Raw genomic sequence first — 16,581 nt, forward strand, 5'->3', positions numbered from 1 at the left:
TCTCTCTCTCTGCTATTTGTTCTCGTGCTTGTTTAAGTTCTGCGTCGCTGGGTAGCGGGGGCCACCCTATCCTGATGCCACCTGGCGCCCTCTCGAGGAGGCATCGTGCGTACTGCACGGTAATTGGCTGATTTTCTACTTTCGGATTGCTTCCCCTTAAATTCGACACCAAATCTGGATCTGTGCGTTCATGTCACCGTTCATTTTGGGTCCATAACTTCGGCGCACAAAGTTTTGCAGCATGGAAAAATTATAGCATGTCCAGGGCATCTCAACGCTGACCATCAAACCGCTCGCATACGTCTAGACCACGCAATCCGGACGTATTGTGCCATGCAACATGAGCCTTATCAGTGTGCTAAACGGTCCAGACGCACTTTTTCCCGCAAAACAGGGACAAAATTAGAGGGGCTTCGCCAGAGTCCGGACAACAACCACGTAGCAGTCTGACACCCCCGGCCCACTAAATCCTCTCTCCCGGTTCTATTTTCTTTCAATCTGCCCCTTCTCCCCCTTACTTTGCATCTGCACCCTTCTCCTCTGCCGCCGGCGCTGTACCTCCCCGGCTGTCACACAAGCATCACCAGACCTCCACAACCAGCACCGACGCGCCCACTCGCCTTTTACGACAGCGTCGTCCACCCAAGACACGTCCGTAAGTAGGTACACGACGCCCCCTGTCGACGTCGTCCATGGCGGTCACCACATGCGGTAGGTGTTTGGACAAAGGCCATTGAGCTTATTTTCAAACGGCATGTCATTTTATTTAGAGTATGAAGGATGGCGTGGTACTCGACCATAGAGGATGAGTTGTTGTGCGATGCGTGGTTGGCCGTAACCGCGGGTTTCGTAGGCAGGAGCAGAGGGGGACCTTCTAGCGGCAGATTGCACCCTACGACATGCACATCATCCCTGATCGCAATGTGAGGTCGTTATCATATCGATGGTAAGACATCCAGACCTCCGTCACCAAGTTTTGTGGCGCGGTTGATATGCTGGAGGCAAGGTGGTCATTGCGCAATACAGAGGAGGAAATCATAAGTTTTGCTTCTTCTTGCTCAACTTGTTGATTGATTGATTGATTGGTTTAATGTTGCTCTACACATTGTGTAGCCCATGCGTTGTGGTGATGTATCATAGAATAGAGGGACGACCATTCATGCACATGGACTGTTGGATGAAACTGAAGGGGCAGTATGTGTGGGACGACATGATCCATTCATGAAAAACTTGTTGAACATTCGGTTGATCTCGTTGAATTTGAACTATTGTTGTACTAGACTTATTTGCATGCTAGTATGTATGGATGATTCGCTATTTTCCATCCGAACTTAGAGAGACGCCCTTACATATTTCTTGGGTTACAGTCAGAACAAAACATCTATTACTGAAGTCGATGGTATGGATGAATTGTAGTAAGGTTTTAATCCTCTTGGTCCAGATTGAAGGGAAATATAATTATGTGCAAAAAACTAAGATAAGTATAGTCAAACAGATTGCCTAAACAAATGATCATCCTCGTGTACATTTCTTTAGAAACCAAAAGAGCAAGAGCACACTAAAATTAGCTAAGACAGCGTGGAATGAATAATTGGCATGTCAAAGAACACACACCAATCACCCTAGAAATCTGCACAACATGAAAGCTTTATTCAGTAATCTTACTTGCATTTATAGAAAACTTATAATTCCAAAATCCCTAAAATCAATAAGAAAGTTAAAATTTGTAGTCATCTATTCAGCCCCCTCCCATAGTTGACAACAATGTGGCACCAACATATACTGCACCGCATGTTGCTGTCGGAATTAGTTGCATTATACATCAACGAGATTTGATTACATATAAGATGAACATCTGGACATATACTATGAGAACTCAAATTGGAAATAGATATGATTTATTGTATTTAATTATCATATGGTTGTAAAAAAAATGATATAAGTAACATGGTTGCAAGTGGCATGGTTTCATGGTGAGAGAAATATGTTAGTGGGGATCATCTATTTAGTTATACTAGAAGATAACCTGCATGTTGCCCCATGGACACTGCTGAAAACATGGAGTTTTAAGAAATGGATGATTAGGAAAATTATGTTAATAATTGTGCGATTAATTATGATGGTGTGTCCTGCAAAAAATATTATTTAGTAGGGTCTGATAGTGATTCATGATTTCTTGATGTGAAAGGGCCACATGCGTATACAAATAGATAGTGATTGGCATGTTGATGGTGTGGCAGATGTGCATGATTTGTTGATGCACAACTATCTAAGAATAGCCAATAAAATATATTACTTAAGAATAGATGACAGGATGTGGCACTAACAATAAAACAGTTTTGCCAAAGTGAGGGTGTATTTTTTTCGAAAAAGGGATTCCCCTACCTCTGCATCATCAGGATGCACATAACCATCTTTATTAAGCAAAAAGTAGTTCGAGTTGGCATACCATTTCTTACCAGATAATAAAATGGGTCAAATGAATGGGCAATGCCATATGCAATGCTCTGAATAACTATATGCATTGTGGTAGGGGTCCCTGCCTAATTAAACTTGAAAGTGATGTGACATGGACTGTGCACACATCTGTTGCGGTATGAGGACTGTATACACTGTGCCATAGTGCTGTTATGCACGCCATATGCTTGTGCCGAGTTAGCTGCACTGCCCCCATACAATTGCTATGACAAGTGGGCAACTGGTTGCGAAAACGACTTAAAGGTCTAGAGTGACATTTTAAGAATTGAATCAGCGTGTATTAGCAAAAAAGAGAGTTGCCTCAGGGCCTCATCAATCCAAAGGATTTTCACAGAAAATTTGAAGGATTAGAATCCTTGGCAAATTTTCCTATATTGGCCGTTTGATTTTTGTAGGATTGAATCCAATATGATTTATTCCTAGGGATTCCTTTGTACTACATTCCATAGGTATTTTAATATCCATTCTAACCACTTGGAAAGAATTCTTTGTTTTTCGATGCAATTAAACAAATCAAAATCCTGTAGGATTGCGGGTATTTGCAAAAAAAAAAATCTTGTAGGATTTAAAAGGGCATGATTGCAATCCTACATCTTTTCTATTCCTACGTTTTTGGAATCCTCCGAATCAATGAGGCCCTAAACGTGCCCAAGGAGTTGTACCAGTGGCGGCTGCCATATGGTTTCGACCTGAGATCAGAGGACATCATGTCTCTGAGATTGATGCACGGTTATGTGAAGTAGTTGTGTGCTGATTTTATTACTTTTTTATATTAGTATAATGCATTTTTCATCCTGTCATGTCCTATATACATAAGTAGTTGATCCCACTACTTTATTTATCTCAAAATGTACACATGCCATCTCATCAACCAGTACTATTTTTATTTCTCTCAACATGCACACATGCCCACTTCATCAACCCTACCACTTTTATTTCTCTCAAAATGTATAAGAAAAACTACATATATTATATAAATATCTTATAACTGTATAATAATCAAATACAACTAATATTATGTATTTGTAGTCTTCATTCTCGTATTCAAATTCAGACAACCAAATCTCATCAAATTTGAAGTATATTGCAATAAATTTCCACAGCAACGCGAGGTATATCATCTAGTTTCTAGTAATTTTTACCAACAGGTACAAGCTAGAAAAATACTGGTAATTGTATTGTGTTCATGACCACATCAATGCATGATACAACATGAAAAATAGAGTGAATGTACTTGTTCCCAATGGTGTCTATTTCTAAACTGCTAATTGGTTATCACCTAAATTGATAAATATATGTTGTCCAGAAAAGCATGCAGTTAAACTTGTGTAACTTACCCGCGAAAAAAAACTTGTGTAACTTGGCTATGAAAACGTTTAAAGCTGTTCACATGGATAAGGTGACATATTTTTCAGTTTATTTTCATGGATAAAAGTTCCACAGCTTATATTTTTGTATAATTTTACGAACACATACCTAAAAAAATGCCGAGTCGAAGGTGTATGTTACCGGCGTGTCAATCCCCAAAATGACATGTGTATTTTCATTCAGTGAGAGTAAAAACAAGCAGAATTTGCCCCATTTCTTTCACTCTAAAAGTTGTGTTTCGGTCCAACACAAAGAAAAATGACGATATGCCATGGAATCGAGAGAACAATGCACATAGTCAATAATATTGCTATCCGGTACTCCAAAACTTACCAATGCACCCAGACTCACCTAGAAGTTTCATTAATAAATGACAATAATGCAGGATGTAAGAACAACATGTATCTTCCATGTAAAAAAGTCTACAGTACTAATTTTAAAGACAAGTGGAAAACCAAAAGACAACTACAGTTCTGACTCACACGAGGTAGAGTGTCAATAGACAGGCCACGTGAAGCTTAAGTTATACTCCTACAAGTATTCAACTATAGTGTACAGTACCTGTTGGCCAATGAAATTGCTGGCCACATTCATCTCATCATCCTAGAATGGGATAAAAAGGAGAGAATAACAATGACTGAAACGAGTGGGGATCTGTAGCTTTCGTACTGGCTGGCTGTGGGCTCCGGGCGGTGGCCATTTTCTATCTAGATGTAGCATGTCGTTGGCTGGTTGTGTATAGCTCGATCTCGTCTATATGTAGCTAAGTCGATCGGAAAGCTACGTTTCCAAATGCCTCCTGGACCACGAAGAACCATAGCCAAGCCAGCTCACAAACTGAGATACGTACGTTGTAGCTAGATGGATGCTGATTTTGTTTGTACGCTACGCCTGTGGCCTGTCGACGGCGTACCGATCTGGACGGCATGCATGCATACACATGTGAGAAACATTATCCAGTACGTCCACACGTTTCCCTGTCTGATGTCTACATCTATCCGTGACATGTATATGGGCCATAGCTAGCTTCCAAAAGAAATCAATGCTCTTTTTCTTATCACAATAATTTATTTTTAAGTTTTTACCAAGAATCTGAAACGTATCATGGATATAGGTATATTGGTAAGAAATGTTCACATCTATATTGGTAAGAAATGCACATAACCATCTAAACGTATCAAGATTTGTTTTGAATATCAATTAGAACAGTCATATATGAGTTGTGTGCCATAAAAATTATACCATTCAGAATGAATTTAATGCTATATTATCTTATGACATATACTTAGTCCAACTGAGTTCAACGCCATAGTATATTTGCATTGACCTCCTTCGAGTGTGTCACTAACATTTTTGCAAACCCTTGTTTAGCCAATGCAGAAATGCCGCTCAGTGGAAATAAAAAAGAAGTCTTTTTTTACTGGCGATAAAAAGAGGGTCAAATGGTAGCAGATCTGTCTGCGTGGTAGGTGAGGTCCCTGCGTAATGGGCAGTGTTTGGCAAAGAGCGAGGTGGTGGTCTCCATTGCTTCTCGTGGAGCTAGCTGCCTGCTCCACGGTCAGAAGATGATGAACTGTGGGCTGCTTCTCTGAAATTTCACAGGAAACAGTTCAATTGTATTACAACAACATAGCAAAATAAATCTTTGTAGAGCACCGGCCGGAGTTATTTCTCTTTCTCGGAGTGAAGTAATGTGAGAGCCAGAAATATTTTTCTATTCTCTGCATCCCGGAATATAGGTAGCTACTGCTTTTTGTGCGGCCGGTTCCCATTCCACTTACTGCATTTTATGCTCATAAAATGTTGCAGCTTTTTTCTTGTGGGAAGGGGACCTGCACTCAATAATGTTCATGTATGGCCCATGACCGATAACTATGTGCTTGTCTTTAAACGATGGATCCAAATATACGCTGCTGTCACTTTGTCACCACATTGAATGTTTGTGTAACAGCAACATGTGCCCAGTTAGCACGTTTATACTATGTTGCTAGTATAACAGCAACAACATAGTGGCCAATTCCGTTGATATTTCTTGGAGTAGGATGAGTGTCGACTTGGAAGCACGGGGGCACTGGAGCACTTCATTTTAAAAACCTCAAAACGGTATTTTTGAAGTTTTAATAATAATATATTGTAACAGAAATATGTATGGATGTTCTCCATATAGTTGTTAATTTTTGTCCAATAATAAAATATACAGATTTGCTAATTCTCATCTAATCCTACACTACTTGATTAACCAAACAGAAAAAAAATATCCCTACGAATCTCCGTGTAAAAATCCAATGGTCTACAAGTTAGATGAACATATTTATTTCTTGTCTACATGAGAGCTAGACACAGCATAAAATACATATAACCTGCACAAAAAGACAAAAAAGGTTAAAAACTATTCTGAAGTTTTTTTTGCATCTCACATACAAACCATGGAACTTCATAGATATATACTCTCTCTGTAACTTAATATAAGACGTTTTTGACATTATGATACTGTCAAAAAAATATCTTATATTAAATAACCGAGGGGGTAATACACATCTCTATATGCATATATAGAAAAAAAATTCAAAATTGCAAACCAACATATGATTGGATAGTTAGAAGGATAGTGGTATTCCAGCCCATTAGGATTCAAGATCTAAACTAGGTATTGATGCTCGCATTTTCTTGAATTTATTCCAGGTCTTCCAGCGATGTGCATTAAGTGGGAGAAGACGTCCTAGTCGACTACGAAGGCGTTTATGGCGACTTACGTCAATCTCAAGCTAATGTGCCGGCTCAGTGTCTCCGGGGTGCTCATAGGCCGGGGTATAGGGTGGGCATGTGTCTGTTCATAGATGTGAGCGTATGTATGAGCGTCTGCGTGTACTGCGTTAAAAAAATCAGAATTTTATGAACAATAAAAAAATTGAACTTAAAAATGGGGCTCAAAGTGCCGGTGCTCCAAAGTGACTTTCCGGTGACGTACTGCATTGTATTGCACTATTGTGACCACATATACCTCAGTTACACACATTTTAATTAAAACTAGTTACGTGTGCGGTGCCCTTATATATACATTATATATAGTAGCATGTTTCCCATACTCCCATAGGCCGGCCGGCCCTTATCCATCTACTGGTCCTTCGTCCTCCATCTCATCATTTTCCTCCCTCCGGAATTCTTCGTCTCCTACTCCATGAATGCCTGCGCTCTGAACTCGGTATCTTCCTTTTCTTCTTCATACCCGTTAAGACCGGCTCCATGCTGATCTCTACCTCGTGAGCTATATAGATGGAGGTGAAGGCGGCGAGGGGCGGGAAGAGGAGCAGAGCGAGCGGCGGCACCACGGTGGTGCTGCTGGAGAAAAAGGAGTCGGAGAAGGAGAGGAGGAAGCGCATGAAAGCCCTCTGTGAGAAGCTCGCATCCCTTATCCCAAGAGAACACTGCTGCTCCAGCACTGTAAGAACACGTACGCCTCTTCTCATTGCATGCCTGAGCAGCGTGATTGCCAGCTTTTTCACTCCATGTTTATCTTGTGATATCGTCTCGAAAAGGCATGATCTTTATTTGGAATCTACTAATGGATTTTTTTTCGAAAAAGATGGATTACACACCCCGGGTCATGGAGTGACGCACATGGCCCTACCTTATCTAACTCAATGTTCTACAGCATCCAACCGAAGAAAACGACATAAGCGCCAGGCAGGGCGGTCATAGTAAAAAAGGAAAAAAGCAACATCAACAAAAAAGTAACAAGGACATATGAATCCTCTTACCTCAGAAATCCTATTACTAGAATGCCAACCATATAATGATTGAATAAAATCCGAGTGACCATCTTCTATCAGTTGCACCCGGCGACGGTGAACGCCTAGCTCTCCTCCCAGCTCAGGAAGGACCATGTATGGAGCCAATTAATAGCTTTGAAAATGACATGTAAAAGATTTGAATTTTCAATTGGGTTAAAAAGTTAGAACACAATTATTGCGGCAACTCTCCATAGCCAAAAGTAAAGCACAAACTTTAACATTAATCTGAGCCTTAATGCTAGGATGAATACACTCCAACTAGTACCCAAACGTATTCAAACTACCTGTAGGTGGAGATAGATTAAAGACGACATGAACACTACACCGTAATAACTTGACAAAGAAGGCATTGAAGGAAAATATGATGAATCAGTTCTTCATTGCCACAAAAACAACATTTTGTGCAACCTTGTCACTCACGCTTCTTGAGGTTATTCTTAGTTAAGATCATTTTTCTATCAAACCTTTCCAAAATGGCGAATCAACGGGTTTGGCTTGACCCGAGACAAGGATTTTGAGTGGAGATACTTATTTATCAACAACTCCTGCCAGACCCCATCCTCAGTAAGTAACTTGAGCAACGATATGCTGAGCAGACACTTATTTTTTATTTTGAGATCCTCCAGACCAAGACCACCTTGGTCTATAGATATGCAAATAACACTGCATCTCGTTAGGTGATATTTTCTTTTGTTTTCATCAGATTGCAAGAAGAATCTAGATCTATAGAGGTCAAGTCATTTCCTAACCGCTTTGGTACCCCAAAGATGGACAACATGAACATTTTTTTTTCGAGAATGACGGGGGGGGGGGGGGGGGGGACCCCACCGTTTGTTATATTACTCGAACGACTCGGCAGTCATACAGTGTTTTTATCGAAAAGATAAAAGCAACAAGATAAAGGAAGACAACAGGGTGGAGGGAGTGGCTCATCTATGCTAAGCACAAGCAAGGAGCAAGGCGCGAACGACCATCAGCTGGTGGCGCTCATGGTCACGGAAGCGCCTACTCCAGATAAGGAGGTCATCGGAAGCCTTCTGAAGAACTGACCTCGCGTCACACTGTTGGCGGTTGAAGACCACGTCGTTCCGTGCCTTCCAAACCTGCCAGAGGAGAACAAACAGCCCGTCTCTCCAACACGAGCGAGAGACAGACTCAGGGGGAGCAGAGGAGAGAGCCTCGCCAACACAACGTAGGGAGCCCATGCTGAGCCGCCCCCAGACCTCGGCAGCGCGTGTACAGGTGATGAAGAGGTGGTCAATGGTCTCATCAGCGCCACAAGACTCGCATGACGGGGTGGGGGAGCAACTTTTGGCATGGAGGTTCACCCGCGTGCTAAGGCGCCCGCCGGTGAGGAGACGCGCGAACACCTTGATCTTAGAGGGGAGGCGGGAGGCCCAAATCTCGGAGGAGGTGAGGTCGGTGCAGCCGTGCAGAGAGAGCACCCGGTACACTGCACGTGAGGAGAACCGCGTCTTCGGGCCCCAGGCCATGATCCGGCGATCCGCCCTAGGGTAGAGATGGACGGAGCGGAGCACCACCCGGACCGCCTCCAGCTCCGCTGCGGCCACAGCGGACAGCCGCGGCTGAAGCGAGATGCCGTCCCGAAGGACACCCGCGACGGTGGCGTTAGGCTGCGTCGAGTGGGAGAAGAGAGCCTCCTGGCGTTAGGCGCACATCCGGGGAGCCACCTGTCCTGCCAGAAAGAAGTAGTGCAGCCATCCCCGAGCTCCACGCGGGTGACCGACCTGTACGTCGGCAGACCCATGTCGACGATGCTCTGAAGAAAAGACGGAGACGACGTGGAATCACCGATGTCGCCGCGGGAGCAGCGGAGGAACCACTGCTTCCAAGGCGGAGACTCCGGGAGGTGAAGCTTGTGGACAAAGTTGAGAAGCAAGCACATGTTTTGCCGTCGAAGGTCGCGGATCCCGAAGCCACCTTCCTGCACATCAACACACACCTTATCCCAAGCAATTAGACAGCGAGCACCCGAGCAAGTATCCTTGCCGGTCCAAAAAAAAGCACAACGCCTATGATCGATTTGCTCAACCACACCAGGAGGGAGAAGAAAGGAGCACATAAAGTACGTGGGGAGGTTACTAACCAAGAAGTCAAGTCTTTTCCTAACTGCTTTAGGTACCACATATCGTTGAAGAAACCCCACAATTGGTCTTTTGTTAGATGATTCTGTAATCCAAAAGGTTTTATTATGTGTGATTGTGCATCATGATGCAAAGACCGGTAAAAATAGAACTCTTCCATTATCTAAAATATAATGTTGTTTGAGCGAAGTAAATCATGTCAAGAAATAAAAATTGTAAATTCTTCCACATAATGTTTCCATATTGTTGTTCCTTAAATGTGTGTGTAGGATACAATGACCCAACTAGGCAGCCTGGATGTTGGGGCGTCATACATCAAGAAGCTGAAGGAGAGGGTCGATGAGCTACAACGTAGGAGGAGCTCTGTGCAGGCCTTGGATACCTTAAAAGGAGATACTAGCATCCCAACGCCCACTACCACGACTACCACAAGCAGTGGTGCAGGGTCGCCAGAGGAAGAGAAAGCTTGGGAGGCATCGGAACCGGTGTTGCAGGTGCGGCAACACGATGATTCAAGCATGGAGGTGAGACTGATATGCTGCATGGAGAGGCCGATCAAGCTCCATGAGGTAATCACCATCCATGAGGAAGAAGGTGCTGAGATCATCAACGCCAATCACTCGGTTGCTGGCCACAAAATGTTCTATACTATACACTCTCGGGTATGTATACATAGGTTCAGCCTTTTGCTTTTGCAACTAGCAAATATATCTACGTTGCAAAATGTATGGCACACAACAGTCTTAAGGATTCAAGTTTTCAACAATAATTAATTACACCTATAAAATATAGTTTATATTGTATGGAAATCGTATCACTAGATTCGTATTCAAAAGCACCTGATTCTGAATGAAACGAGTTTTGTGCCAAAAGCAGTCTTCCTTTTTGGAACTTTGCATCAGTAGCCTTATAAAAATATTTGACCATAATTTATTGAGAGGTACCCATTTGTTTCTAGTGTAATATTAAACTGAATAGCGACATATATATACAAGTAAAATGCACATCGTAAGAGAAAAAGATGAGAGCGGTGCATCCATGTACCCATAGGTCAAAATGGGAACCATAGATTCCTCCCAAAATTTTTCTCAAAAGCTGTGGAGCTATAACAAGAGACCCAAAAAAAGTTTTTTGTTTTTTTTGGGGGGGGGGGGGGGGGGGGGATCTCTAGTGGAGAAGTTTGATAACAACTTAGATGTACACACGTACCATACACATCTTAATATGTTTTCTTTTTAGTACATGTTTCTTTCTTTTTCGTCCCTCTCTACTGTCTAGATTGTCTAGTAAATTTAATTATATGCGACTGCAAAATGTCTCTTTTGTATTGCGTGATGGAGGACTGGTTACTATCTAAATATCTAACATTGATCTATTCTTGCCTCAAAGTCCAGTTAATTAATTGCATAAATTTCTTCTAAAATATGCAGGCCTTCAGCTCGAGAATTGGCATAGATGTTTTAAGGGTATCTGAACGACTGGGAGCACTGGTATGATAGTAAATGGATTTATGCAAAATATATAAACAACTATATAAAATGATTATCCCACGGATGGTACATAGAAGTCTAGAGATTAATCGACCAAGTAGGGGATGGAAACACCTTAACTAGCCAGTAATTCATGTCTAAGCTTGGCTAAAAAGAGAACAATAAATTAAAAAAAGGAGTTAAAAATTCAAATGGTTCTAGAGTTTATGGCATGGAAGATGCTCATGTGCAGAATGAGCATGCACATTTTGAGGTGTTTGGACATTCGAGGACCTCTAGATAAAAAAGTACACATAGTGTTCTTTTTCAAAGTTTCTTTCAGAGCCATTTTTTTCTTTTTAGCCACAGCCTCCTATAATGTCCAAACACCATGAATTTTTGCATGCACATCACACATTCGAGCATATCGGATGCCAAATTTTATTAGATTTTTTTGAATGTTTTTGTAATTTTATTTGAATTTGATGTTCACGCCTAGGTGCATCACCGAATCACGACACTCTTAATTAGTTCTGCACCTGGGCACCGAATGGCCGCATTCTTAATTAGCTAGTTATAGTGTTATCCATGTTAATTTCACAACATGATCGATGTATGACAAAGATGTTGATTGATCTTTGATCAATAGTCACCTAGTATAAATTTATGTTAACATGTTTTGGGTTGTCATAGTTTGTTGTATGTTGTTAATTGAGATAAAGTTTAAAAGTGTTCTATCTTATCCCACCCTCCTAGATGTAGTGTTGTATAAACCGAACATTTTTTTGAAAATGCTTGTCTTGTTTGGTCATCTAAATGTGCAGCTCCGACTTTCTTCGCACGAAAATCAGGCACCGTCATGCATGCGCAGCAATCAGGTCCTCAGGTACACTGATGGGACCAATGCGACTCCCAAGGAGCTCGTCAGCAACAACGATGTAGGTGTAACTAATAAGGTGCCAAATCCCGAGTGTGAGTCTTGGGCTAAGCAAGACCAAGTGATGTGGAGTTCCCTGCTTACGTCAATATCAACAGACTTACTCGAGTAGGTGCGGGCTGTGTCAACCATGGTTGCGCGCTGGTCTACCTTTGGGTGCATGTTCTCTTCTCATCCATGTAATTAGCAAATATGAGGAAGAATGTCTCTCGGTAAATGACTACTTCAACAAAGTAAAGGAACTCGTCGAACTATGGCCATGCTACTATCTCCTCTCGCCAAAGACGACATGGTCTCCTATGTTTTGTGTTACAATCCCCCGTTGCCATTGATCACAACTCAAACAAACCCGATATCCCTTGGTGAGTTGTATTATCGTCTACTTTCTTTTCAAATCATGATGGAGCAGCAATACCTCTCCTTCTAGGGCAACTCTTCAAGCAACTTCACTCCACCTGGGCGTGGTGGCGGCGAAACATGTCATAAATCATCAAACCCCAATAGGGAATATCTAAGAGATGCACTTTCACAATGTTGCAAGCTCCAAATTGATCTAAGCATTATATATTTATTAAGGTGAGTTGTTAAGATAAAGAATTGTAAACATGTTGTATATTAGCTCATCGTCCTAGAATTTCCGCTACCCTCTCCGCCCTCCCACAGCTACACGTCGGGTTACGAGAAGTTGTTATTTGTGTGCATGTGTTGTTTACGTTTTGTTGCTTGGTTCTTCTACTGGTTCGATAACCTTGGTTTCACATCTAAGGGAAATACCTACCGCCGTTGTGATGCATCATCCCTTCCTCTTTGGAGAAATACCGACATAGCTTCAAGCGACATCAAAAGGAATTTCTGGCGCCGTTGCCGGGGAAGAACTTCAACATATACCAGCGACGCAACTGTCGGCCGGCTTGTAGGCGACCATTTCCTGCGTGTTCAACAGCTCTATGCATGTGGTTGCTTGCGGTTGAGGCGGCCGCGACGCGCACGCTCTGCTCTCGCGTCCCTCCAGGTGCTCTGCCCTCGCCCCTCCACGCGCGTTGCCAGTGTTTGGGGCCGACGCACGATAACGCACGTTCGTATGTATGCGGTTGCGCCGGGCGCGGCACGACAATGCAGTTACCCACTGCAAAACTGCCATGCGGACGCGCCGGGAATCCACGCCGCCCAACGCCGTTTTATTGCTGCGGCCATTTACCTTCATCTCTCGTCTCACACTACACAATAAGCACACCCACGAGGACACATACAGAAAGGACATCCAGCGGTTCCAATGCCACTCCCAGCGGCCGACGACGACAACGGCAGGCAGTTCACTACGCAACACGCCGTGGACACCCACATGAGGGGGAAGGCTCTCTCGGTGGTGTACACGAACGATCCAGTCTCGATGGAGAGCTGCATCCAAACTATGCAGCAGTTCCTTGCCGAGGACAAGTACCAAGTGGTCGGCTTCGACCTCGAGTACACCATGGATCGTCCCGGGCACGATCAGAAGGTTGTCGTCGTGTAACGCCCCGGATAAAACTTTTCATAATTGTAACTCCAACTCTTGCCATTTCCGGCTATGTGATATGATATTCCCTCCATGGTTGGGTTTTTGTCTTCGTTTTGCATTTGGTTCATGTCATGCCTCTCATCTCATGTCATCATGTGCATCTCGTCTACATTCATGTTTATCACATGCATCCGGTCATTTTCCCCGTTGTCCGTTTTGCAATCCGACACTCCCATATGCACCCGTTGCACCCCTCAATCTCGTTTCATGAGCAGGAGAAAAATATTCTCGAAATGGGTCGAGATTTGTCGAGTGGTCTTGGTACATCACCGGTAAGCTGCCTGCCAAATTTCGCTCCATTTGGAGGTCGTTTGATGCCGCAACGGTTAACCGGGTAACCGCAAAAGCCCCTCTCTTGTTGCAACCCAACACCCCTCCAAAACAATCCAGTAACTCATTTAAACCCCCTCCATGCTCTCTGTCATTGGATCATGATTCCCCCTTCCAAATTCGCGAAAACCGAACCTCATTTGAACACTCTTAGCTCCCCTACATATAAATAGGCATCCCCCTTCCAAATTCGCGGATAAAACCCTAACTCACACCCCCTCGCGCCGCCGGACAAACCCGCCGCCGCCGGACGTGTCCGCCCGACACGTCGCCCCGGCCATCCGGGAGGCGACACGTCACCACCCGCCGCCTGGAGCCACTCCCTTGCCGCCACATCGCCCGGGAGCGCCCCACTTCGCCGCCTCCACCCGCGCAGGCCCGCCGGGCTCGACCGTGGCCCTCCTGGCCCGAAACTCCCCATCGCTCGCCCGAGCGTCCTGCGCCTTCGCGCCGCCGCCGCTCTTCGCCTCGCCGCCGCGCCGAACCTCACCACTGCAGGAGCTTCCCTGCCGGCGCAGCGCCGCCCCAAGCCTCCGCCTCGTCCGCCGCGTCGTCTCCTCAGTCGCCCGTCGTCGGCGGCAACCGCCTCCACCAGATCCGGTGCTCGGCCCCCTCGCCGGACCTCCCTCGAGCTCCTCCGGCCACCACCTCCCTCTTCTCCGGGGGACTCCGACGATCCTCGGTTCGCACGCCCGGAAACCCTAGCTCCGGTGGTTGAATATATTTCTAAGTCCTGAAATTCTTACTTCATGTGCACTTGTTGATCATTTCATATCTCCATGCGCTTAACTCTGATTTGCGCATATGATATATCAAAATGTTTGTCTCGTGATGCTCTTCATGTTAGTGTCATCTGAATGCATGTTAATGTCCATATTGATGCCCTAATCTTCGTTGCAAAAGTGCTATATGATGTTGTCTGCTGAAATTTATCATAACCTGCTGATTTGTCATTTTCATTGCATTTTGTGTGTGCATCCGATGAGCATGATGTCTACATGTTTTTGGAGCATCTCCATCCATCTTTACAATGGTTCAAGCATTGTATTTTTATGAGCTCTGTGGCGACTAGCACAAGCATGCAAAGTAGGCTTCACGATGTTGCTGTTTTCAGACAGTAATTTTGCCAAGTCTTTTCGTGTTACATTTTGATGCTATGGAAACTTGTTTCTACAAGTAGTTCCGTGCATATTTTGAGGTAGTTCAGTAAGAGTGTTTTGAAGATGTGGTTATGCTATATCCATTCATGCCTCTGGTTGCAATTATGGAGTACTCTAGCTTGTCATTACCATGCTCTACTTTTGCTAAGTATTGTTGTCGGTAGATTGTTAACATGAGATTCAGTTTTGCCATGTGTTTTGCTAGTGATCCATGCACCCTATGAACTTGCTCTTGGCATTTTTAGCTTCACTAATATGACTACTTAATGTTGGTTGCGTTGCTATGCCATGAAATGCATTGTGGTGAGTGGTGTGAGCTTGCAAAGTTCCTATCATGAATCTATTTCTATCATGCTCCGTTTTTCTTCCAAATCTGAAGCTGACCATATAACTTGCCATGTTTGCATGGCTGCTACCATATTTTCCATGCATCTCTGGTTAAATTTCAGTAAGGGAGTTTTGTTCTATGCCTTTAGTACTAGCATGCCATGCCTTTGTTTGCCATGATATGTTTCGGTAGCATGTTGTTTGCTAGCTCTAAACATTGCTACCTGATGTTGCTTATGCCCTGTTTAGTATTTTCTCGAATTCTGTGAGGTTGATATCATTTGCATTTTTGCCATGCTATTTTAAGCTTGTTCTACTGAGTTCTAGTAGGAGCTCAGTGTTCATGATTTATAGAGCCATTTTTGCATTTTTGCCATGTGCTTTTTTTCTATGTTGGAGTGTTGTAGCATAGTTTGTTGTTGCATCCTAAGTGCTATGGTGTTGTTAACCGCAGATTTGCATCATTCTTGTTTTGCTTGTCATTTGCAAACCGTGCATCCGTTTCTGGTGATCCTTATATCGATTTCGACCGAAATCACCACATCTTTCCAGCGGCATACTTGGTTTGCCAAGTTGATGCCTTGATCACCTTTCCTCTCTGGACTCCGGAGTAATCATATGCATTGCACATCATATCTTGCATTCCATGTCATGTCTTGCATCATGTTGCTTGTGCAGTGCACCATTATTGATTGTTGTTCTATTGATTGTATTCTTGCTTTGGGTAGAGCCGGGAGATGAGTACGTGAACGAGGAACCGGTTGAGTATGCTAACGAGGAGCAAGCTTTCGACAACTCTGAGAACTCTGCAGGCAAGATAACCATTACCCTTGATATCACTTCTATCTTTCCTTGCTAGTTATTTGTTCTATCGCTATGTCGCGCTACCTACCACTTGTTTATCATGCCTCCCATATTGCCATGTCAAGCCTCTAATCCACCTTCCTAGCAAACCGTTGTTTGGCTAAGTTACCACTTTTGCTCAGCCCCTCTTATAGTGTTGCTAGTTGCAGGTGCCTTGCAGGTTGTTCCATGTTCGAACATGGATATGTTGGGAT

At 43.6% G+C, this 16,581-nt stretch overlaps 1 protein-coding gene across 1 annotated transcript; it reads left to right on the top strand.

Annotated features, from left to right (window-relative positions):
- The first annotated feature begins 6,915 nt into the window (after positions 1-6,915).
- Positions 6,916-12,503, top strand: LOC125511534 (uncharacterized). The gene is made up of 5 exons (XM_048676934.2): positions 6,916-7,048; positions 7,120-7,287; positions 10,012-10,404; positions 11,173-11,232; positions 12,036-12,503. Exons 1-5 carry the CDS (start codon positions 7,025-7,027, stop codon positions 12,258-12,260), a joined length of 870 nt encoding a protein of 289 aa, XP_048532891.2. The 5' UTR covers positions 6,916-7,024; the 3' UTR covers positions 12,261-12,503.
- Positions 12,504-16,581: the final 4,078 nt, after the last annotated feature.

The sequence above is a fragment of the Triticum urartu genome, chromosome 5A (genome assembly GCF_056163025.1).
Source record: "Triticum urartu cultivar PI428250 chromosome 5A, HENAU_Tu73, whole genome shotgun sequence".
NCBI classification, from domain to species: Eukaryota; Viridiplantae; Streptophyta; class Magnoliopsida; order Poales; family Poaceae; genus Triticum; species Triticum urartu.

Excerpts from the sequence above, each read along its gene's own strand:
- LOC125511534 (XM_048676934.2), top strand. The coding sequence starts at position 7,025 with ATGAATGCCTGCGCTCTGAACTCG. Across the intron at positions 7,049-7,119 it reads ATGCCTGCGCTCTGAACTCG|ATGGAGGTGAAGGCGGCGAG; the intron begins GTATCTTCCTTT and ends TGAGCTATATAG. Across the intron at positions 10,405-11,172 it reads TCTATACTATACACTCTCGG|GCCTTCAGCTCGAGAATTGG; the intron begins GTATGTATACAT and ends TAAAATATGCAG.